The sequence below is a fragment of the Carassius gibelio genome, chromosome A14 (assembly GCF_023724105.1).
Source record: "Carassius gibelio isolate Cgi1373 ecotype wild population from Czech Republic chromosome A14, carGib1.2-hapl.c, whole genome shotgun sequence".
Classification (NCBI taxonomy): domain Eukaryota; kingdom Metazoa; phylum Chordata; class Actinopteri; order Cypriniformes; family Cyprinidae; genus Carassius; species Carassius gibelio.
In genome coordinates this window covers 5,409,510-5,434,572 of record NC_068384.1, presented here as the reverse complement: position 1 = coordinate 5,434,572, position 25,063 = coordinate 5,409,510, and the positions used below count along the sequence as shown (strand labels likewise).

General features: G+C 36.0%; 1 protein-coding gene across 4 annotated transcripts; it reads right to left on the bottom strand.

Annotated features, from left to right (window-relative positions):
• Positions 1–11,791: 11,791 nt before the first annotated feature.
• LOC128027319 (transforming growth factor-beta-induced protein ig-h3-like) lies at positions 11,792–22,568 on the bottom strand. Of its 4 annotated transcripts, none has more exons than XM_052614846.1 (17): positions 22,398–22,568; positions 22,048–22,146; positions 18,305–18,369; positions 18,070–18,227; positions 17,755–17,919; positions 17,404–17,550; positions 17,176–17,317; positions 16,506–16,718; positions 15,775–15,912; positions 15,541–15,686; positions 14,988–15,124; positions 13,800–13,930; positions 13,504–13,628; positions 13,005–13,107; positions 12,850–12,911; positions 12,666–12,690; positions 11,792–12,547 (listed from the first exon to the last, which is right to left on the bottom strand). In XM_052614846.1, exons 1-17 carry the CDS (start codon positions 22,514–22,516, stop codon positions 12,486–12,488), a joined length of 2,037 nt encoding a protein of 678 aa, XP_052470806.1. In that variant the 5' UTR covers positions 22,517–22,568; the 3' UTR covers positions 11,792–12,485. The 4 variants fall into 4 exon arrangements, with proteins under 4 accessions (XP_052470806.1, XP_052470808.1, XP_052470810.1 ...); XM_052614848.1 differs by having other exon boundaries at positions 12,817–12,911; positions 22,398–22,563; XM_052614850.1 differs by having other exon boundaries at positions 11,792–12,544; positions 12,817–12,911; positions 22,398–22,563.
• Positions 22,569–25,063: the final 2,495 nt, after the last annotated feature.

Below are 25,063 nucleotides of genomic sequence, written 5' to 3'. Positions count from 1 at the left end.
TAAGGTCTTTAAAAATATTTTACCTTCGTTTTACAACTCTTTAAACAATTCTGGAAATTAGTTTTTTAAACTACAAATTACAAAAATGCATATACAAGACACAATACTATTTTTCACATTTACTTTGGAGAATATATATTTTTTTTAACTGCTGAAGACACCTGAAGTAACAAACAATGCCAGTACGTGTATTAAGTAGTATTAAATGAACCATTAGTCTTCCTGAATGGAGGTGTTTTTTTGTGCAGTTTAAGGTGATTAAGTTTAAATTCTGTTCCAGTTTTACTTTGTGTCTCCAGCTTGATTTTCAAGAGATCTTCACAGGTTTTGTTCATACAAGGGTTAGTCTTTCACAAGCTGTGAGTTTTATGGATACTGGAAACCTGGTTCTACAATCTGTTCACACTGGGTGTCCTGCATGTGATATAAGAGAGCTATTGTGTGTTAACCCCACACTCTTAGAAAAAAGGGTTCATTGGGGTTCTATATAGGGTTCTTTACTCAACTCCAAATAACCTTGCTAAAAAAGTTCTATAATGACTAGAAAGAACCCTTTTGGCACAAAGGTTCTTATAGGCTATTATTATTGTTTGTAGTAACTTAACATCACATTTTTTTTTTCTTTCATTCTTTAATCATTCTGACTTTTGAAAAAAAACTGAAATGACACTCTTATATCATACATAAAATGATATAAATATATACATTTTCTAACCCCCATATCTTGTAATTTGTGATCATTCACATGCATTCATAAATGCATTTGAATACACCGAATAATGCAGTGAAAGAACGCACTTGAAATGCGCGCCACGCTCACTATGATAATTTTGTATTTGTAATTAAATTATGTTTGTAGTAACTTAATATCACATTTTAATCATGCTGACTTTTGGAGAAAAACTGAAATGGCACTCTTCAGTGAAAGAACGCACTTAAAATGCACACGTGCCACGCTCACTATGACTTCATCATGTAACTTTAGCCTATGAGTGCACTTTTTAGGCACGATTTTTGTAGTTTTTAAATATAGGCTACTTGATATGTTAAAAGGCACATCATTAAAACAAAAAAAATACGAGTTCACATATCACACCTAAATACGCGTGGAAAACGTAATTAGAACTACTAAATTATTTAAAAATGCCTATACATATACAGCTAAGATTCACGAACTCCCGAAATGACTGAAATGATTTGCGATCCCGCTCCGAACTCCCGAAATGACTCAAATGATTCGCGATCTCGCTACTGCCGAACTGACTGAAATGATTCGCGATCCCGCTCCGAACTCCCGAAATGACTCAAATGATTCGCGATCCCGCTACTGCCGAACTGACTGAAATGATTCGCGATCCCGCTCCGCTCCGGACTCCCGAAATGACTGAAATGATTCGCGTTCCCCAAACTGACTGAAATGATTCGTGAACTCGCTCCGAACTCCCGAAATGACTCAAATGATTCGCGATCCCGCTCCTGCCGAACTGACTCAAATGATTCGATCCCGCTCCGAACTCCCGAAATGACTGAAATGATTCGCGTTCCCCAAACTGACTGAAATGATTCGCGAACCCGCTCCGAACTCCCGAAATGACTCAAATGATTTGCCATCCCGCTCCGATCTCCAGAAATGACTCAAATGATTCGCGATCCCCAAATTGACTCAAATGATTCGCGAACCCGCTCCGAACTCCCGAAATGACTCAAATGATTCGCGAACCCGCTCCGAGATAGCAAGCCGACGTTGATTCAACGTCGATTTTTGGTTGTTAAGGTCAGTATCAGTTTCCTTTTCTTTTATGAAGGAAACAAGCGGTGAGAAAACAAATAGAGAGTGCAAGTGTTAGAGGGTCAAGTAAACTATTAGATAGGCCTCATAGTATACACACACAAGCAGATTTTGTAATGGAGTAATGGGGGGTAAGGGTTTCTGTAAATTCTGCGTGTTTTAATGTGCGCGTGCAGAACACTGGAGTAACGTTCATTCAGATTCAAACACTGGAGCGGAGGGAGTTGCCATGGAAACGGGGCGATAGACAACACTAGCCAACTGCACGCTCCGTGTTTCACTGCTGTTTTCACTGATTTCGGTAAGTTTAGTAAATTAAAATTGCATAAATATCATATGCCACTGTTCATGACATCTCTCTTGCTTGTATTTGACCCGCATCTGTTGAATTTACTTCATAGAAATGGTTTAGGGTTTTCGAACAAGTCCGTTAGCATCTTGACCGTTATCCGAGGAGGTAAGGTATGCTAACTCCATAGACTGAGCTTTTCATGAAGAGTTTGGGATTTTAATAACACATTTATGTGTAGCTGAGAGGCATTGACAGTGAAAGCTTTGCTGGTCATTTTTCAATGGATGATTGAAAATAGGCTTTTTTTAGGGATGCACGATATTGGATTTTGGCCGATATTCGATATGCCGATATTTTCAAAATAATTTTGGCCGATGCCGATACCGATATCGATATATATACAAATATATACTGATATATTTAAACTTTAATTTTACTGAAGAGAAATCCATGTATCTCTTCTGTACTGATTCTACCATAAATTTATTATTTTACAAATGTAGACAGACATTCACATCTGAAAAACAGGTCAATTATTTCACTTGGAGAATATCGGTTTGGCTCATCGGCAGAAATATTCATATCGGCCGATACCGATAATGGTCATTTTAAGCTTTTATCGGCCGATACCGATATTGTGCCGATATTATCGTGCATCCCTAGCTTTTTTATTTAATCTAAATATAAACTAACGTTACCGTTAATCAGTGACGTCATTACATCAGCGTCACAATTCAAACACATTTTGATCTCGTCTAATGATAAACAAATGTGGATATAAACTGTTCAGGATATCCATTAAATACATATTCTTTCTCTTTTCTACATTTCTAGTAGCTTGGTTCCTTGTGATAACACATTGTATTCTGAATATTGTTGGCTCTGACAGATTGCTTGTTATATTTCTATATTCTTCTAGTGCTTGATGGCCTTCTGCATCCCAGAGTCTGTGCAAGCCTTCTTTCCAACAACATCTCCAGGCACACTGAACCATATGACTAGCAGGTTAACCCCAAACATACATTAATTCTATCCATACCAAATTCTGAAATAATATTACAATTTAAAATAGCAGTTTTCTGTGAAATGTAATTTATTCCTGTGATGTGCAGCTGTATTTTCAGCATCATGAGTCTTCAGTGTCACATGATCTTCAGAAATCATTCTAATATGATGATTTAGTGCTCAGAAACATTTCTGATTGTCATCAATGTTGAAAACAGTTGTGCTGCTCAATATATGAATGTGTTAGAATACTTTGATAAATAGAAATTTCTTCTTGACATTCACTTTTTATAAATTGAATGCATCCTTGCTGAATAAAAAGATGAATTTCTTTTTAAAAATGTAGTGTACATTACCATTTAGTGGTTTGGGGTCTAAATAACAATGAAGCTTTAAAATAAATAAATAAACTCTATGCTGTTATAAACCGTTTACACAAAAATATAAAACAGAGTTGTTTTTTTAACATTCATATTTATCAGAAGTGTTTCTTTGGCAAAAAGTAGCATATTATAATGATTTCTGGAGGATCATATGACACTAAAGACTGAAGTAATGATGCTGAAAAATTAGCTTTGATCATAGCAATCAACTGACCCTTCCCAAAACAACCCGCCCTCCTTAAATTCAGTTGCTATGTCTGACAAGCCATGCTGCTCTCACAGTACACACCTTGTCCCTCACACAGCGAACAATACATCGTGGACCAAAGAGGAAACTGACAACACAGAGACCGAAGAAGACAGAGAAGGTCACTTCTGGTATGAAACAAGTTTTCAGGTTTCAAATTTGAACCCTTTTTTTTTAATTTATTTTTTAGAAATTTAAATAATAAGTACTGTTTTATGCTGTTTTAATGTGTTACAGATCGCTGTAGTGCCTCAGTCCAGTCCAGAGTGATTGGGAGTCCCATGGAGGAGATCGGAAGGATATAAAAGAGGAGTGATGACAGTGAAGGACGAGAGAGGACCAGGCCTGGGCTTTATTTTGTGTTTTAGTTTTGTTAGTGCGCGAGGGGCTGGCGCGATGCTTTGTCTTTATTTTATTATTATAGCTTTGTTTGTCCGCCGGTTCCCGCCGCCTCTTTCCCGAGATTGTGAAATTTGTCTGCTGTTACAGTAATATTGTGACTTTATTAAACGATCCTCTACGAAAATACAGTTTCACTGTGTTAACGATGTACTTTCAGGGAGGAACTTGTCAGCAAATCTACTTCACAACACATCAGTGAAAGCAGTTGACAGTTACAGACGGGTGTGTTGGATCAGGGTCAGATCTGAATTCTGATGGTAGGTAGATCTCCAGGAACAGGATTGTACAGCCCTGTTATATTGGTAATGTATGATGGATTTTGTTTTTATTGAAGGTTTTCTGGGATGACCATTGAAGAGATCAGCACATCAGATGTTGGCCTGGACAGCTGTACCTACAGTACACCACACTGACTTCTTTGCATGGATAGCTGACTATAATATTTTTGGACTATAAGTCGCACCTGAGTATAACTCGCATCAGTCCAAAAATACGTCATTACGAGGAAAAAAACATATATAAGTCGCACCGGACTATAAGTCGTATTTATTTAGACCCAAGAACCAAGAGAAAACATTACCGTCTAAAGCTGCGAGATGGCTCTCTATGCTGCTCAGTGTTTGAGACTACAGGAGCACTGAGCAGCATAGAGCGCCCTCTCACGGCTGGAGACGGTGATGTTTTCTGTTAGTTCATTTCTCTTGGTTCATGTCAAATTAATTTTGATAAATAAGTCGCACCTGACTATAAGCCGCAGGAACAGCCAAACTACGAAAAAAGTGCGACTTATAGTCCGTAAAATACGGTACTACTATTATGTTCTGTGAAGGTATTATTATAGCAAACCTGAGCACCTGTGACTGTGCAAATGTTGTAATGAATAGTCACACATGCATATTTGTTAATTTAAAGTCACAGATAAATTTTTTTAGTCCTAACAATATGTTTTTTTTTTTTTACTAATTCTCTCCAGCAAACACAACACAACAGTTACACCATATCATATTCTGAGGTGCACAAATCCTATTCTACAAATAAGAGAACAACAGTATACCAGTGCTCAGTTTAGCCCCTTTCACACTGAGATTCTAGATAATACACAGGTAATGTGTCCTGGCAATTGTTCCCGGATCGTTAGATTTTGGTTCATTTTACGTTCACACGCAACCCATAAAGATCCCGTAAAGACACATGACATTACCATGTGATGTGTTTTGTTTCACTTAAGCTGGTGAACGATGTCAGCTTCAGAACGGATATTGAGGAACTAACTGATCTCTGCTTCATTACAGTTTGCACATATTTTTTCGTCACAAACATTGATCTGCCTTTCAAACACCCGGCAATTTTTGGGACCACCGTGCATTGTGAAAGGGGCTTTAGTCTAGCACAATACACATAAGTTATTTATTTACTATTATTATTATTTATTTATTTTTACAAATTAGAGCAAATTGAATAGAAATGAACTGAATAGAAAAGGTAATTGCTTTTTGCAAATGGCTGAAGACTCAGCTGCTCAAATTAATAAAGGCAGGTCATTCTACCATGATCTTGTAATACTACTATTCTCATAAAGTCTTTAAATATGTCCAGTTCTAATAAACACATTTCAGGAAAAAATATTCAATAATATGAGCAAAAATGAAAGGCAGCCCTGCATAAATCTGGTATAACTGAGGCTGTGAATTTGTTAATTTGTAGAATAGGATTCATGCACCTGTAGTGAAGATTTTGAGAAGGTTTTTTTGTGTTTGTGAGAGAGAAAGAAACTAAAATACAAGCTTGCAACTCCAAAAACATTTTCTTGATGATTTATCGAAATATTCTCTACAAATACAAATTCCAATGTCACAAGTGCTCAATTTTGTTATAATAATGCACAAAGTGTCTCGAATGTACAGTAAATGTACTGTTTGCAAATATAACAAAGGGACATTAACAACTGAATATTCAGGGCATGCAAACGTTTCACCTTGAGGTAAAAATTGACATTTTGAATCCAAAAAAACATTTGCATGTTTTGTGTTGATCCAAAGAGTTTTAAAAAGTGAATTAGTTAAATAGCAAATGCTAAATAAATAACACAAGGCATTTTTGTTTACATTTTACATACGTAATATAAAGAAAAGAAATACATGTTTTACATCAAATGTTGCCATTTTATAAGAAAATATACAAAAGATAATATTTTTAAGGCACATGATTAAAGAAATTACCCCCAAACTTTAGATAAATGTAATCATGGAGTCATAGGACATGGAGTCATAGGACATATATATATATTCAGTTTTTTAAGGTAATTTGTGTTTAAAATAATTTTTTTTTGCTAGACTTAGAAGGTTTGTGCTCTACACATGTATTTGTAACTGTGTATAAACTGTATTGTAAAAATAATAAATAATAGAAATTATAACTGAATGTGATGTGTTTAATAAAGTTTTACTTATACAGGCTAATTTATTTAGTAGTATGAAAGATTTTTAAAACGAGCAGAAAATGTTAATAATAAAGTAGTTTTACCCAAATTAAATCAACGTCATTTCAACACTAGGTAAACAAACCAATTAGATTGCTTTTATGTGGAAAAGGTATTGATTCTCTGACGTCGTTTCAACTATATGAAAATCAAAGTCGACTCAAGGTTAGGTAATGCAACCAATTGCATCGATTTTCCGTTTGTTTTGACTCCCGAACTGACTCAAATGATTTGCGATCCCGCTCCGAACTTCCGAAATGACTCAAATGCTTCGCGATCTCCAAACTGAAATTATTCGCGAAACCGCTCCGAACTCCCGAAATGAGTCAAATGATTCGCGATCCCGCTCCTGCCAAACTGACTCAAATGATTCGCGATCCCGCTACGAACTTCCGAACTGACTCGATTCGCGATCCCGCTCCGAGCTCCCGCACAAACTCAAATGATTCGCGATCCCCAAACTGACTCAAATGATTCGCGAATCCAATCCGAACTCCCGAAATGACTCAAATGATTCGCGATCCCGCTCCTAACTCCCAAACTGCTACGAGATCCCGAAATGACTCAAGTGATTCGCGGTCCCGCTCCTTACCCCGAAATGACTCAAATGATTCGCGAACTCGCTCTGAACTCCCGAAATTACTCAAATGATTCGCGATCCCGCTCCAAGCTCCCGAACAAACTCAAATGATTCGCGATCCCCAAACTGACTCAAATGATTCACGAACCCGCTCCGAACTCCCGAAATGACTCAAATGATTCGCGATCCTGCTCCGAACTCCCAAACTAACTCAAATGATTTGCATTTCGTGAATGCATCATAAATCCTCTCCTGCGTTCTCATGGAGTAGTAAAGTGTCCATTATAAGCATACTTCAGAATTCAGAATCTCAGCAGAAGGAGCCTACTTTTTGGATGCTGTTCTGTTCACATAGTAATTAATGATTAATGTTTGAAAGTGAAGTGTAAAATGAATTATATAAATATTTTATTTGACTAAGTAATTACAGTTGTATTTCAGTCTTTATATATTAATAATTGTATTTAAAAATAAGCAAAATAATAATGTTATTATTTTAGATGTTGTTATTTGTTCAAATTTACAGGGTTTCCAAAAAAACTGTGAATGTAAACCGAGACAACCATCACAGCTAAAATATAATGTGTACCAATAACCTGTTTATAAACAGATATTGCAGATCTGGTGAAAAATGCAGCACTGCTAATCTTACAATCTTTATTCAGAGAAAACATCAAGTTTATCTTCTGTCTGGACAATGTAAGTTTTGATATGTCATTTTTTGTCTTGGTGGGGGTGGGGCGTGAGGGGGTTATTTTAAATAATTGACAGCCACTATCACTTAATTAGCTCTGTGAATGTGATAACAAAATTAAATAAAAATGTCTTGCTCTTGTAGAATAATGTTCTAATGAAGAATGTTTTACTCTTATTGACAGTTGTTTTGTAATATCAGGAGAAATACAAAGATGTTAAAATTGAGATTTACACAAAAACATTTACACAATTTAAATGAAAGATGTGGAGGCAAAAAAAACAGCCTATAGATCTAGCACTCTGCATGCTTTAAATCAGAAACAGAAATGATGTAGCTTGAACGAATAGCATTTTTATTTAAATTAACAACAGAGAGAAAGTGAGAAACTGCATGTGTGAATAATGTTTGTGTAGTGTCTCTTCAATAATCAAGCTGCAAGTTTAGTTAAATCAAAAACAGATACATTGTTGCTTTTTAGTTTTTCTGTATGCTATCCAAGCTATTTTATTAATGAATATCGCATTGATCATGAAGTTTCTGTGGTCATGATTGTTTGTGAGTTGTGTGTGCAACCTAGCCAGTGAATTGGCCCTTTTCCACTGTGGTAAAAAATGATCAGTCACATACCTAATTGTTTGGAAGAAAGTATGCAAGATTTTAAGTTATTTCACAAATAATTAATATGTTTTTCCAACTTGCAGGAATCAGTAAGGTCAACTCCGACTATAGTTTTTTTTCCCCTAAAGGGTTCCTTTGATTGAACCCTTAAAAAGGCTGTGTTTTGTTACTGTAAGCCTTTCTTTCCATCAATGAAAACTCGCTCTGTCACTCTGGCTAAAAGAGAACAGCTGCATGCAATACACAGATTTAATATGACTAGCATGAAACGACTGCCCATAAACTCCATTTATGTTTGAATGTAGGTATGACATCATTGTGCATTTCCCAAGCAAGGTTCAAGCTGCCAGACATTTATATTTTTGCATTCTCACACTGTGAAGTGGGTGTTATATTAAAGAGTTATTTATCCTTGATACAGCCCTTAAAGAAACAGTTCAGCAAAAAATGAAAATTCATCGGAACAAATTTGGAGACATTTTGTATTACAGCGCCTGCTCATAATTGGCTAATTTGCAGTGAATGGGTGCCATCAGAATGAGATTCCAAACAGCTGATAAAAACATCACAATAATCCACAAGTAATCCACATCAATCTATCAATTAATGTCTTGAAAAGCAAAAAGCTGTTCGTAGCAAACAAATCCATTATTAGGGTGTTTTAAATTTAAACTATCGCTTCTGGCCTGAACATATGAGTCCATAATCCATAATTGTCCTTTCAGTGAAAAAGTCCATCCTCTGTTGTCCTCTCACATCATGTATACACTGACATATTTGTTAAGAACTTTTTTGGACTGATTTTGCTTGTAAACAGTGCTTGATATGTGCATATTTCTTATCAGATTCAGACAAGATGACTTTTTACTGGAAAAAGAAATATTATGGATAGAAGAACCAACAGTTAGGAGTGAACAACGTCTTGATGAATTTGTTTCTTGCAAACATGCAGCTTTTCACTTCACAAGACATTAACTGATGGACTGGAGTGGTGTAGTTACTTGTGGATTATTGTGATGTTTTCATCAGCTGTTTGGACTCTCATTCTGACGGCACCCATTCACTACAGAGGATCTATTGGTGAGCAAGTGATGTAATGTTTCATTTCTCAAAATCTGTTCAGATGAAGAAAAATCTACATCATGAGGATCAGCAAATTTGAGTTTTGGGGTGTACTATTCCTTTAAAAATGGTGTAACCTAATAAAGTCAGGTTCAGTCAGACAAAGTAAATATTTTGACTCTAATAGAAACAGCAAATGTAGATGTGTACAGAGAGTGAAAAAACATTATATTGAGCCATTATTGGAGACACATGTTTCCTATTAGAAAGGTTCTTCCCAGACAAAGATATCCTGCAATAACCATGTGTAGGTGTACTGGAGACAGTTCGTTTTCAATAAAATGTACAAGATTTATGCATATCAAATAAGAACATCACTGATATTGCCAAATATAACAACAATAACCAAATCTGATAATCTGTTAAATTTAGTAGGTCAAAATAGTGGACAATAAATAAAGTCTGACAACTCTTGATTGATACTAAACAGAAACAGACATCAAGTTTTTTTTTTTTAAGGTCTCAGGCATCCTACAGTGTAACCCTGAATTTAATACAGATGTAGACTTATTAGACTTGACATTTGTTTCCGTGCAGTGGTGTAATTAGAGGAGATGAGAGTATCTTCAATATTTTAGAATTTTGGATGCTATATGCATACTGCAATAATAACTTAACAAGCAGGTTCCAGTAGCACTTAACTCCACTGCCCTATCCGACACAAAACAGGCTGCCAGTGTCTCTCTCTGGGAGCAAAATGCTGTTGGAATGCTTCGTTCAGGCTGCCAGCTGAGAACGACTGTGCACATATGTTATTGGGCAGCTTTGAGACAACCCATCCTAGGACTGCTGCTGGGTACAGAAGCTTTTTACCATCCTCAAATGTTTCCAGAGTGTATGCGGTGATATAACAAGCATATTAAAGCAAAATGGCATTTTTAAACAACAGGCATCTTTCCATGTAAAGTTATTAATGAAGCTCCAACTGTCTCATTTTGATTCCATGGTTGGTTGGGATCCAAAAAATTACAGGTCTGTTCTTATAGGCTCATGTATGGGGGGTAAACAATGCCTAATGTAAATGATAAAATGCAATGAACCATATAATTTTAAAGAGTTTAGGATAGCAAATTAATTAGGTTTTATAACTTTTAAAGACCCCATGAAATAATAAAAAAAGTTTTATTGCTTTTAGTACATGTGTGTTAGCTTTAAGGTAATTTAAACAACAACTTCTGACTAAATTCACCTTAAGCAGATATACACAATCAAAAAACAATAAAACACTGACTCATACTGCACTACACAGATTTCTGTCCAATCAGATGCTCTCTAACAATGAAGTTGCCCCTCCCACTAAAAACCACCTACATTTGGCAACAATTATGAACGTTTTCAAGTAATATTACCATAAATAAAATGTTTTGTTATTTTCGAAAAACAATTTTGGTACTGTGTTGGATCTTTCTTTGATGTCAGACTCATGAATTAAAACAAACTGCCCTATTTAGTACATGTCTGTGCTTTTACACTCATATTTGTTTTTTAAAGACTTCCTGTGGTGAAAATAGGGTTTTTTAAAAATTGTTGTTTAAATGTTTATCTGGTGTTTTTTAAATAGGTTAAGACAACCCATTCAACACAAAACAATATTACTGAGAATGTAAACAATCCCGTATATAATATTAAGAGAATATAGCCTTTTTTTTTTAGTCTAGTGCATCACTGCAACAACACACAGCGGTGTTCCCTTACTGAAAGAATTGGCATTTTGAACAAATCAGGTGAGTTAATGATTTACTGATCCGTTCTAAAAACAGTTTCTTACTTCTTTCCTGAATGAATCAGTCATTTGAAAAGAACTGATTCAATAAATGACTCAGCAACTCACTTATAAAGACAGTGTTTCATATTTAAAAGTGTCATTCTATTTTTTCTCTAATTTCATATTTCTATATTCCATTTTTTATATGTAAAACAATAATCTCCTAACATCGTTTGTCAAATTTTTACGTTTAGTGTAAATACATAAAGGTGCTATAAAAATAAAATAAAGAAAGAAAAAAAGAGTATGGAACCCTGCATTTTTTTTGCTCTTTTTAAATGCAATTCTAACGCATGAATAAATTATTATCAAGGGGAATCAAAGATAAAATTAGTGAGTGCATGGAGACTTCAAGCAAGCAACAGGGAATGTGGAGAAATTATTTAGTCACAAATAATGAGAACAAGCAGACTTTTACATTATCATCTGAGTGAGACTTTTAATTGCCACACATTAATCACCACATTATGACAATCCACCACACTGTGAATTCAGCTCAGTGAACTGACAAACTGGCTTGTAACAGACAGAGCAAACTACATTCAAGGGCACTGGCTAGTTTTATGTAAACTGTAACTCTTTGGCTACAAAATGGTCATTTTATTTTAAAATCTGCAGATAGTGATCTTTGGTTCATCACAAAACATCTTTGGTGTAATTTTATGTGCCCAAATAGCATTTGTTCCAGCGTAAACCATGCAAATATGCTACAGTAATATAAAAAACCCAACCAAATCATTATAAAAACAATAAAAAGAAATACAAAAATGTGTTGAACCAACATTTGATTCAAATAATTCAGGCTGAAATTCCACAACAGAAGTCGAATGAATATCCAAAACATATGAAGTGCCGTAACTTTGCGGTCATCAATTTGTGATATTTAGAAATCACCATGGGCCTTTGGCACATGAAAAAAAGTCACAATCTTGCAATGCTGAACTGTTTCCCATTTTCAGCATTGTGTATTTTGTTGCCTGGATTTTCTTAGCCTTTAATTATCTCTCCACTGCGCAATACAAGATATTGAACTGTGTGTTTCCATCCTTTTGAAGTGGTGGAGGATAAAATGAACTACACTTTTACTTTCTAGACTAGAGCAATGTTTACTGGACACGAGACATTGTTCTGCTGCTCTGGCTTCTCAGGACCTTCTGGAAGAGATCTTCTGTAATGTAGCAAAGAAATGTATTACGATTTTCGGTTTCCATTATTTCAGTACAACCACATGCAAATTATGAAATGCATCTGAGACTCCTTTTGCAATTGCAGTAATGCATACGTACCATTTTTTATTACCTGAGACCCAGCCTGAGATAAAAAAAAAAAAAAATATTTTTAAATTATCAGAAGATATATTTAATTTATTATTGGCATTTTGAGGACAAAACAAAATATGCATACCAATCTTGCAAGCAATTAAATATAAGCACTGACCTTCTGTTAAATAATAATTTATGATGTACTAACCCACACAGCAGAGGTGCGTCTGATTGTTGAGCCTTCAGCCTGATCACTCAGAATTTTAGGAGCTAAAACAAAGAGGCACATCGCACTGTAATGAAGCTCTGAAATGAGATATTGCTTTCTTCATAACATTTAAGGACGACTGGTTTATGGCTTACGCAGTGGTTTTACGATTACACCAACAGCATGAACAACTCCATTGGTAGCCATCAGATCAGCCTCGACAACTGGCACCCTGTTCACGTATATAGTGGAGTTACGCTGAGAGGGATACAAATCAGAATTATCAGACGAAATCAGATTAAGGAAAGATTTCACCTATAAATGAATATTCTGACATGATTTCTTCAAACGTCACACAAGAGACACAAAAGATGAGTCTTTAAATACACCTTTTCCACAGAACCACAGTTAAGAGTGACAAATCTATAGAAGTTTCTATATAATTGTTTTTTTGCAGAATGACAGCACATACAGTATATTTTTAATTACACGAGAGTGAGTAACTAATGACAGAAATGTAATTTTCGGGTTTATAAATATACTTTTGAACGTCAGTGTATCAATATGTTGGTCTAGATTCAGCTTCTATTAAAAGATACAGAATCCAGAAGCATTTCTTGACTCAATAAGATCAAATTGCCAGTGAATACATACAGTGCCTAGCTCCAGTTTATCTCCTGTCAGGGGCGTCACTCTGGTATGTGAGGTCACAGCGCCGCTGACCAGGAAATCTTCACCAATGTGGTATTTGAGAAGGTTTGCCAGCTCCTTGGGGTCTCCTATGAACAAAATAGCAAGGAAACAACAGATGTAGGTATATTCTGCACATCTACATACACTCAGACTGATTGCAGAATTTTCATAGCAACAAATCTGATCAGTTAGTGTGTAATCATGCACTGAACATCTGCTTTTCTAACACACATATATGGTGACACAGGAGACATTACTCATGAGTCTGTTGAGGTCGGCGGGGGGCATTGCACTGAAGGCAGCATTGGTGGGGGCGAAGAAGGTGTAGCTCCCTTTTTTGTTCAGGAGCTCGGTCAGGCCTGCTCTCTGAATGTTGCCAACCAAAGTGCTGTACAGATGAGAGTTAAGCAATTCACATTATTAGGAGCATATCTTTAGGCAAGAGAACACAGACAGCTCAAATTTCACCCAGGTCATCAGAAATCTGAAGAAATTACAGCCTCAGGTTTAAACATGCAGGTAGATGATCATTACGAAACTGACACTGAGAAACAGCAGCTGCAAAAACAATTACGCCCTTTATGGTGGAAAGATTTTTCTTCAAGGTTTTTATAGGGCATTTTGAGATTAAATCAACACCGATGTATGCTTAAATCTTTTGTACTCTCAAATACCTCTAGATTGGCTTAAACATTCACAAGCACCTCATTTAAAGTAAATTAAAATCCTGTCAACGTTTACTCAACCTCATATCATTCCAAACCAGTTTTTACTGACTAAAACCATAAAAAATTATATAAAATAAGCATTAACTGAAATAATATATATATCGAACTGATATTAATTTTTTATTATATTTAGTTAAACTTGTACAGAAAATTACTACAATTTAAAAATTATAAAAAATAGAACATAAAAAAATACAAAAATGGCAAAAATACACAACAAAATTGTTAAAAATATAACTAAAAATAAAATAAAAAAACTGAATATATATATAACTGATTTTAAATATTAACAAAAACTATAATAGAATCTCCGTGAAATTAGAATAACACTGTTCCAAACCGATATGAATTTATGTCTTGTGTAGAATACAAAAGTGCTTTTTTCTCGTTTCCATATAAGGAAAAGCAAATGGCACTTGAGCTGTGAAGCTCCAAAAAGCACTGTAAAAACATCATAAAGGTAGACTATACCACTCAATAGCTTTGGTGTGCCGGTGCCTTTTGACCCCAAAAGCCATTTGTTCTCATTTGTCTTCTGACCAAATGCCTTTCACAACAGTGGGGCCATATTTGATTCAAATTCAAGATATTCTTCTGTCCTATTGAATATACCATATAAACTTATCTGGAATGTCATTAGGTAGAAAAAATGATGCCAGAATTGATTTAACTATCCCTTTAAGACCTCACTGTGAGGATTATCGTCGCTGTGCTTACCTGAAGCGATCATCAGCCTTCAGGACGTCCATGACGGTTCCCATGGGGGGTGTCAAGAGCTTGTCAATGATGAACATATTTGCAAAGCGGCCATTTTTGTCGTGTGCAGCAATGCAGGCATTCTCAATGCACAGGTTCTGCAATGTAAAACGGTTAAGGTTATTGGTTATACAGAGTAGCACATTTGTTTCAAATCTCAAATCAAAAGACAGATGATGCATGAAGTGGGCTGTGGAAAGTGTTAAGGTGATCCAAAGGAGAGGTTTCCAGTGGTCTGTGAATTCCATTACAAAGCAGAAATGTGAGAGCGCAAACTGAAATAACTAGAAATAAAAAAAAATATTGATGGATTGGGATGGGAAATGGATATGTCATAATGCATGATCTAGTCAAGAAGGATATTTTTCCTTCACCATTGTCATGAAAATGAAAAGTATCGATCTGCTGTTATAAGGTTTTGTTCTGTATAGAGATATCAATGTTTCGTTTAGAAATAGCTGCTGGGATTTGGGTTTGTGTTAAATAATTCCCATAGGTATAATTCAAGACTTACATTTCTGAACACAAACACTCGAAGTTTTACTCCACCAAGGGTCTCCAGCTCTTGTCCATGGTAAAGGCTCTTGGAGGAAAACTTCTCCTTGAGAATGTGGTTTCTCAGCAGTTTCTTCATGTCGGGTGTCATGGCCAAACTCTTGTCTGCACGCAATTGACACAATTGCAGTTATTTCAGAGTTTCTTAAGTCTCAGTTGCTGCAGTAGGTTAAAGAAAATGGAGTGATCCAACCTTTAAAAGCATCGTTCAGCGGAGCTAATAAAGTCACAGCCTCGGAGCCAATGAGATGATCAGTAAGACCAGCATCTTTAAAAAGCTTGGAGGCTGTCGTAACAACTGATCCCTCTGCAAGCTCCAGGAGGGTCTTGGCTAAAAAGCAAAACACAGTGAAGTATTAAATACTGTATATATATAAAGAATATGGGTCATCAAATTACTGTATGTATGAATTGTATTTTTTATGTATTTGTCCTTTTTGTATACATTTACAGATAAAAAAACCCCTTGTATCTTGACATTGACGTTTACGCCAGATTTACTAACAGATTGCACCAGCACAAACCCTCTTTTGGCATTACAAAAATCTACTGTCAGGACTTACTAAAGGCATGCAGTGAAATATTAGTGCTGAAAAGACATGGACACAGTTATTTTTTGGCTGACCTTATAACATATGCATTTAAAGACGCTACATTTCTGAAAGGAAAGTATATCTAAATAAATCATGCAACATGATTTCCTAAGGTTGCACTAGTCAGTTTACTGCTATTTGTGCCATAATTAAAAGCTGGTCTTAAACCAGATGCTAATTTGCACTGGTCTTAGTAGACTGCATTGGTCATTATAAAAATGATCTTGCTGATGCGTGCATCCACTCCCATTGGCGCTTTTATGAGATTGCACTCTTATAATATTTTGCCCTGTTTAGTAAATCTGGCTCAAAGATCTCTTAAAAATCAAACCTGAGTCAGGTATGAGGAGTTCATTGACATAGTGAATGACTCCATTGGTCCCAAGCTTATCTCTCTGCGCGACGATGGCTTTGCCGTTGATGGTCATCTCTTCGCCGTCGCAGCCGACTTCGAGCACTGTTCCCTGCAGGGTCTCCAGAGGTGTTCCAGCCACAATGGACTCAGAGCAGTGCAAGTTCTTAACAATGTGGTAATTCAGCAGATCTAAAGTGGATCGAGACCAAAATATGATGACCCGGTGACAACAAAAATGAAAACTGTTGTTGCAGCATCTGAGATGTTTATGGGTTACACTTACATGAACTCAAACCCAACATGAAATCAAAAGTTTCCTGCATGTTTTTGCTCTTTTGGCACATTATTCCAAACAAAATGTGTGTTTTCCTTATTAAGCAAAAACGAATAGCTTTCTTGGATTCTGAAATGATTTTCCTGCTTGGCTGACATTATGAGCATATCCCTCTTACTTTTCAACGGCTTCCTCCAACCACCTGGCTTCATTCAACACCTACTTTTCACAATCCAATCAATTCCCAATAGACAAAATGAAGTCCCACGCACATTTTTTTTTTTCTCAGTGGATATCCAGTTTAATACAGAAATGCATTGCATTGTGGAAGTAAAAGGAAAAGTGCTTCATGCTGAAGAAGAGCAAAAATACCTTTGAGAGCAAGCGGGTCTCCCAAAATTCTGGTCAGTGTTTCTGGAGGAATCTTCTCAAAGGCTTCATTGGTTGGAGCAAAGATAGTGTAGGAACCCTCATTCTCCAAAAGATTGGTGAGACCAGCTGCAGCAACTGCCGTCTAAATGAAAAGGAAAGGATGGCGTTCAATGGACTTATACATACTCCTGAACCAGCAAATTCCCTCAATAACGATAGAAGATCTACCCGCAGAGTGTCCAGGTCATCATCGGTGTCAATCAAAGAGTTGACATTATTGGTAATGGCTGTTATGACTCTGTCAACAACATGCACAATTCCATTGGTGGCATGCTGGTCTGTCTTCACAAGCCTTGCACAGTTCACCGTCACAATCTGCAACAAGACATATGATTGGTAATGTACACAAAACCTCACAGCAAATCATGTAGAATATACACCAGTTGACACAATTCTTAACAGCATTAACTAACCAGAGAGAAAGTAAACAACATGTTTCCAGTGAGAAAAAATCTAAACAAGGCTTCCTTCTCTTGTTGTTTAAAGCAGCACTGATGGTTTCAACCAAAGTTGACTTACTCCATTAGAATAATGGTGGATGTGAACATCCAAGTCCTGGTACATGGAGGGGAACGACGTGCCATGCTTAAGATCGTCAGACGTCAAGCGTTTGTTGATCATGTGATAGTGCAGAGCGTTGAGGAGTTCAATGTTGACGTTGCTCACCAGGGCATCAAGAATTTCCTACAAAACATTCTTGAAATTACATTTAGCCTATCTTGATATTTGTGCTGTTTTTACAGCTAGGATTTTTGGGAAGTCTAAATTGCCTATTGACAGGAAACTCTTTATTTCTTCTACATGATCTATGGTGATGCACTTGTGGGAACTCACCATGGGAAGTGCAGCCCAAGCCTCATTGCTTGGAGCAAAGAATGTGAAGCTGCCGGGACCTTCGATCTCCTCCTGCAAATTGGCTCTTTCAGAGTACATCTTGGTAGTACTGGCTCCAACCACACCCAGGGTTTTATAGATGTTCACCAGAGGTAAAGCTTTGGAAAATAAATCCATTTTGCAGTGTTACATCATAATAAACCTCTTTTCATGCACACAATTTATAATTACGTACCTGCTGGACAGCCTTTTTCTCCAATCACCTTCTCATAACCAGGACAGCACTCATAGCTGACCACCCTACAAAGAAATTATAAAAGAAGATTCTGTACAAATGGGAGATTTTCAGGAACTTCTGCAGGAAATCAGGTCTATATTTCTTTCTTTATTAGTACGAGGGCTGAAGGGCTGCGACAACCAACACACTCCTTGATGTGTTTTAAAGTGCAAGGCTTATGCTATACTGTACTTCTTTTTTATTTCGTGCCAGATATTTCCATAATAAATAAGGTCTGTGCTCGAGTTGGTCTTAGAGGGTCGTAAAATCTAATTTCCTTTGGTAGCAGAAGAATCAAGAGGTACGTTATGAGCCAGGGAAACTCCTGAGAGGGAATTCTAACCAGCACCAGCAGTCCTGCCAATAAAAACAATGGGAAATTCCTTGGAGCCACCATGCAAAGGTGCAATTACTGGGATACTGAAGACTTTCCAAAAATTTTTTTTAATGATCTCTTACTAATATTTACATGCATAATCCTTTTTCTTTTTACCAATTCACTACCACTAACTCGTAACTAAAAAGGTTTGATTCTCCAAGAAATAAACCTTGCATTTTTTCATGAGGTTTTTACAGTGATACAGTGCTTGTATGGGACTAAATAATGACTACTAAATCCATTTTGAAGCCATTACTAGTCCATAGATTTGAATGCAAAATATATTTGTGCTTATTTTAACTATATACTTATGCAGCATAAGAATTTGCTATTGCATAATTCTTTTTCTTCCCAGATCACGACTGTTTGACTTAAGATATTTTAGCGAAGAACACTTGAAGATACTTTGGTGATGCATTCCATGATATGACATTAGATTTTTTAAAGGGGGTTGACATACCAATCTCAACAAACTGTTAGCATACTAGCTTGAGTAACCCACAGCATCTTAGACTGTGATAGAGTGGAAAACTAGAAGGCAAATCTAAACAAAGGCAACAATCCCGACATCCAGGCATGGGACAGACTAGTAAAACACACGGAAGATGAAAGCAGATTGAACTGATTATCAAAACAGATGGTAACTCAACTTCTGTTTGTCCTCTGCTGACATTAGCAAAGATGGTAGCCATGGATTTCTGACAAAATAAACAGCTAGGCCACATAAGTCACATATTGTGCACTTTCAAGTGGTGAGACAAGAGGTATTGTGAAAGTTGTATTATGTTGAAATAAATATATTTAGCATATGGGTGGTCAGCTGATTCATCATTTTGCTTCTTCTAAAATGTCTCACTTCCTAATATTAGAAGTAACAATATAATTTTCCAGACCAAAAAAGCAAAAGGCAAGGCATTAATGGTTATAATATTTTAAAGTTTTGCTGAAATCATCCAAATATATTATCAGCATTATATAGCAATATAACCATTGCAGTCACTGATATTCAGCAAAAAATGTTTCTGTGAAAATAAAGTGCCTGAACCAGGTGGCTAGCAAAAAGAGAGCAATAGGGAGTAATTTGTAAAAAACAAAAAAACAAAACCCCGGTTACTGGTCTCTCCTCAACTGACCCGAAAACATCCTGTTCCACAGGAGATCTTTATGAATCAACTGCACAAAGAGTGCAATTGTTCCCACAAAATTCCTTCAACCCCAAACTTCAAAACCCTAAAGAAACTCTGTAAATCAAGTGAACTGCAGTGTCACTGAACCCAACCTTAGGCTTTCCTGAGTAAGGTACATCCTTTCACCGCAAGACTCAACATTTGTTTTCTCACAGAAATGGAAAACTCCTTGAGAGCTGTTCTCAATGATTTGTGTGTGTATGGGGGATATAAGACTTTCAGGAGTCCCAGCTGAAGTCATTTCCTGAAAGCATCCAAGCACCCACAGCTACTCGGACTTCCTTCTTGCTTTCAGTAATGAAAGAAACTCTGTTTAAAAATTGGAAGATGAATAAAACAAGTCCTTCTCTGTTATAAGATTTTAAATCTTGCTCTTGATCAGAGTTGCCAAAAATTTGAATTAATAAAACAAAAATGGATGACTAATAACTGGTGAAATCAAGTAATAAAAAGATAAAATAGGGAAAGAAATGGTATCGCTCTCCCACAACATTATTTTATCTTTTTATGTACACCTACCATTTAAAAGTTTGGGGTCAGTAAGACTTTTTTTGGAAGAAACGTATGCTTTTATTCAGTACCTATGCATTAATTGATTAAAGTGAGTGTACAGACAATTTTACCAAATAAAAAAAGAAATGTACACCATTTCCACAAAACTACAATGCATGCATTTATAATAATAAGAAATGTTTCTTGATCAGCAAATCAGCATATCAGAAATATATCTGAAGGGTCATATGACACTGAAGACTGGAGTAATGATGCAGAAAATACAGGATAAATCACAGGATAAATACATTTTACAATACATTCAAATAGAAAATTGTTATTTTAAATTGTAAGAATATTTCATAATTTTACTGTTTATAGTGTATTTTGAATCTTTTGAATGGCAGTGTAAATATGCATCATGTACCATCTCTAACCAGAATACACTGGGATATTCAAAAACTTCTTCACAAAACTTGTTTTACCTTATGTAAGCAAAATTAAACTGTTACATAATGCTTCCAAATCTAGACGCAAAGAAACATTCCAAACTCTATTCCAGATTCCAACATGGTTAATAAGCATCCGCCATGTACTGTGCCGAAACAACACCCTCCCATTAAATCAGTGAGTTTATTCATCTTTTATTTCAAGTTTAATTCCTGCATTGTAGACACTGAATATGCTGTTCCTCCTGAACTCTAATATATTTGTCTGTTAAATGTTCATGTAACCAATAACACCTTTTCCCCCTGTGGGGACGTCAATCAAACAATTCTGCTACAAGTTGTAATTTTGATCCAGGTCTTAGTACACTGAAGTTCTTTTAGGCAGAAAGGCACTCAGATTTGTCAGCTTTGCATTAATGCATTGTTCAGGATGTTAGGCAATTTAACCCCATGAAGACTGAAACCAATTATCAAGAGACATATGGTAACCATTACGGCACAAAGTTCTTCTATATCTAGTCAACTTGAACTCAAATACCCTGTTCACTGTTCCATTATAAAGCAGCTAGATACAAAAGAGAATTGTGTCCATTATGTAAAATTATAACCTTACGAGTTACACAGCTGATGGATAATACTGACTGAAAGATGTCAAAGAGTTCTTCAACAGACAACATACAAAAACAATATAAAGTCATTATCACTTACACTAACAAGACATTTCCTCTTCAGTTCTACAAAGGCTTATTCTTTTAGAAATTGTCTTACTCTATGAATAAATGTGAAGTATCCCCCCCACAGAGTAATAATCATCGTTTATAACAACCTGTCCTGCTTTTCAAACCTTAGATGATGCATTGTTAATTCTTTAGAGTTAAGGTGATATCAATCTTTTAAGTTTATTTACCTATATATCATAGCACATTCAGGCAGTTTAGATGAAAAAATCTGTAATAAACTTAAATTTAGTTGTGTAAATGTGGGAAGAAGACTCTGGCATGACAACTGGTGAAATATTTTCCAATGAGTTATGTCCTGAGAGTTTTTCCTCTGCTACTTGAAAAGACAATGGTATTTCATCTAAGAAGAAATATTCATTAAACCTGATACACTGGTTCAGACTTTGGTACAGTACAGAATTGGATTAGACAGACAGATTTCAGTTTTAATATGAAGCTATCTGTGGTAACTCACGTTGGTTTGCCACATATTTTGCGGTGATACCATTGCTTGCAGTTGGTGAAGTACTTCTTATCCGATCCTTGAATATTCTGCATAGCACAAACATTGGGGCTGCAACACATAAAAATAAAATAAAATCAGCCATTAAATGCTCCAAACATTCACCAAATGCTCATTGCATGCTGCAAGACTAAAGAAGAGAAAGTCGAACTTTTCACTGATTTTTGGAAAATGATTGCATATAAACCAGAGGGCTTTTAATTGTATTCATGGTTTTAAATCACATTTTGTGCACACACTAGCTATCTGTCTAATAAAGAATGAAAGACTCAAGTGTATGATCACTGCAGAACAGTTCTTACCCATGAGGTCTTCCTCGTATCCTGCTGTGCTGAAGAACCGCTTGATACGGGGTCTTCACGGCGAAACCTGTCGCGATTAGGGTGACAGCCAGAGCAAACCAACAAGTTAAGCGCTTCATCTCGCGTCCCTGCACGCGCACTCCAGAGCGACGCCGCGCCGCGTGCGGCTTAAATACCGAGACCCCGGTGCTCAGGGAGGGGCTTGAGACGACCAGAAACACGAAACTCTCACTCACAGAGTCACAATGAACATTATACCAGATAAGACTCTGATGCATGTTTTTGGATTATAAACAATAGAGCAGCTCACTGTTAAAGTTTTTATTTGTAATTCTGTAAACATTCCGTAAACATGTTATGCTAGGCTACTACAGTGTAAGTGTCTGTAACTTTGCATAAACGTAGACCTAACTGCATATATATATATATATATAAATATATATATATATATATATATATATATATATATATATATGAATTAAATGAATACGTCCAGTAGCCTATTGTGTAAGAACAGTCATAAATGTCATAAAATATTGAAAAATATGTCTAATTACCTACTGATAGTCGCCAACCCATTTAAATGTTTTTGTTTGCTTTAATATATTTTTAATTTTAACGATTTTATTGAATTTGTCATGTCTTATAAATGGTAAAACGCAATCAAATAAAACACAAAAGACATTTGAATCCCTGAAAAGACTTTTTCGCCCACAAAAGCATGACACTCATTACAGCATGACTTACTGCAACACTTTTCTTTCAAATGTGTTTTCCTGTAAGCATTTAAATGTACAATAAAGATGTCAAGTTTCCAGTTCAGTTTAAGAAATGGGACTATAAATACTTGATATTTCTCTTAGACATTTTAAAACAACAATTCATTCCATTCCATTTTTTAAAGCTTTTCAAATCTAGTTTGGGAGTTATGTGGCTACTTATATAATCAAATACACTACTGCAAACTAATAATTAAAAAACTCATAATGTAGACAGAGCAGATTTTGCTATGGTTTTGAGATGGTACAGGCTATTCTTTCTTATTTTCTTTTACAGTAGGACTAGCACCTGGTTTATTTTGGGGTTACCCTATAAATCGAGCAACAGTGGTTTATGAGCTCTCCTCGTCTCCTCTAGACTGGCCAATGCTCCATTAGCTGTGTGGTATTTAGAGAGGTGATTCCTCCTGATTTTCCCTGTTGTGCTGCACATGCATTATACTTTTATATTTTCAAATTAGTTTTTGAAGTTTATTGAATAACAGGAACATCTACTGAGTTCTACCTCCTTAACCAGAACATTAGCAAAAGTTCTGAGTATGTTCCCTGTTAGATGCAAATAGCTTACCTGCTATAATGTTGAGAGACTCGTTTTGATTTGATACTGATTTTGATCACATTGACATCCTCTGGAGAACCATTTGAAACCTTTAACATCAAATCTGCCAATCTGTTTTTTCGATACATTTTTAAATCTTTCTTGTTTCCACAGGTTTTGATATTTCACACAATAAAAACCCCAACTGATGTTAATAGCATTTACAGAAATTACAATGTTTAACACGTTCTCCACAAACAAGAAAATCTCCAATAATAAAGAATATCTTTAGTAAAAATGACTCATCATTGATTGACAATCTAATTTAATCACTATTTCTTATTTGTTGTTCTGTGTCAGAAATGAAATATGGCATATTACCTTGCTGAGGTCTGTTTCTTCTATTACTTTTTATGGCCATGTCCAGGAGTTGCCCTGGGGCCCAGTGTTTAATGATCAGCTCAGCTTCATCCAGGGACGAGCACATTCCTTCACACTAAAACCTCAAGAGGGAGAAGGAATACCCATTTGCCCTTTGAATTTTGATACCTCAATGCTTCAGATGCCCAGTACACAAAAATAAATGGAAGTGGAATTTTTACATTCCATTTGATATCAATCCCATTGTGTGCTAATTTAGTGTGAAGCTCAATGTATTTCTCAGTACCCTATTCACACTTTGTCTTTTCTTTTTGAATTATTAGTTCTTTTCTTTGTTGATTCAACATTTAGGTGTCAAAAGAATACTTTTTAATGGATTGAAAAATGCTCATGCAGCATCCTGTATCACTGGAGTTTTCCATATAATTCCACGGGAATGGGGAATGGGTTACCTTAAGGGGAAACAATTAAATGTGTTTTTCCACTCTCCTTGGGGTACCAGTGGTCTCCTTACTGTCTGGCATTACTTCCTGCTTCCAAGATCAGGTTAACTGAAGCCAGAACACAATTTAGTAAGAATACAATGTTGACCCTAGAACAATATTGACAAGGAAAACGTCCATGAATATGAAAACACTGGGTATCTGAAAGGACAGATGTAATAGGTGGCTTTGTATATAACAGTGTGTTCTCATGGTAACTCCATGAGTTGCATGGGATCCCTGTTATAAACAGTCTGAGAGCATCTTTCCAGTCCAGCTGATGAATCAGCACCGATGAGATCAGATGTGTGGAAATCTGCTGAAATAATTCAAAATGTACTTTGTTTAGTGTCCCATTATTCTTCATCAAGAGTTATTTTATTTTTGGACCATCCTGGACTGCATCCTCCCACGTTGTCTATGTTTATGCCAATGTCCGAGAAAAACTGGTCTTTAATCTCATTTATTATCGTCCTTCATACTTCA

Coding starts and splice junctions, on each gene's coding strand:
- LOC128027319 (XM_052614846.1), bottom strand. CDS start 22,516: ATGAAGCGCTTAACTTGTTGGTTTGCTCTGGCTGTCACCCTAATCGCG. Junction 18,228..18,304: donor AGAAAAAGGCTGTCCAGCAG/GTACGTAATTAT, acceptor TATTTTCCAAAG/CTTTACCTCTGGTGAACATC. Junction 12,912..13,004: donor TGTAATCGTAAAACCACTGC/GTAAGCCATAAA, acceptor TCTTTGTTTTAG/CTCCTAAAATTCTGAGTGAT.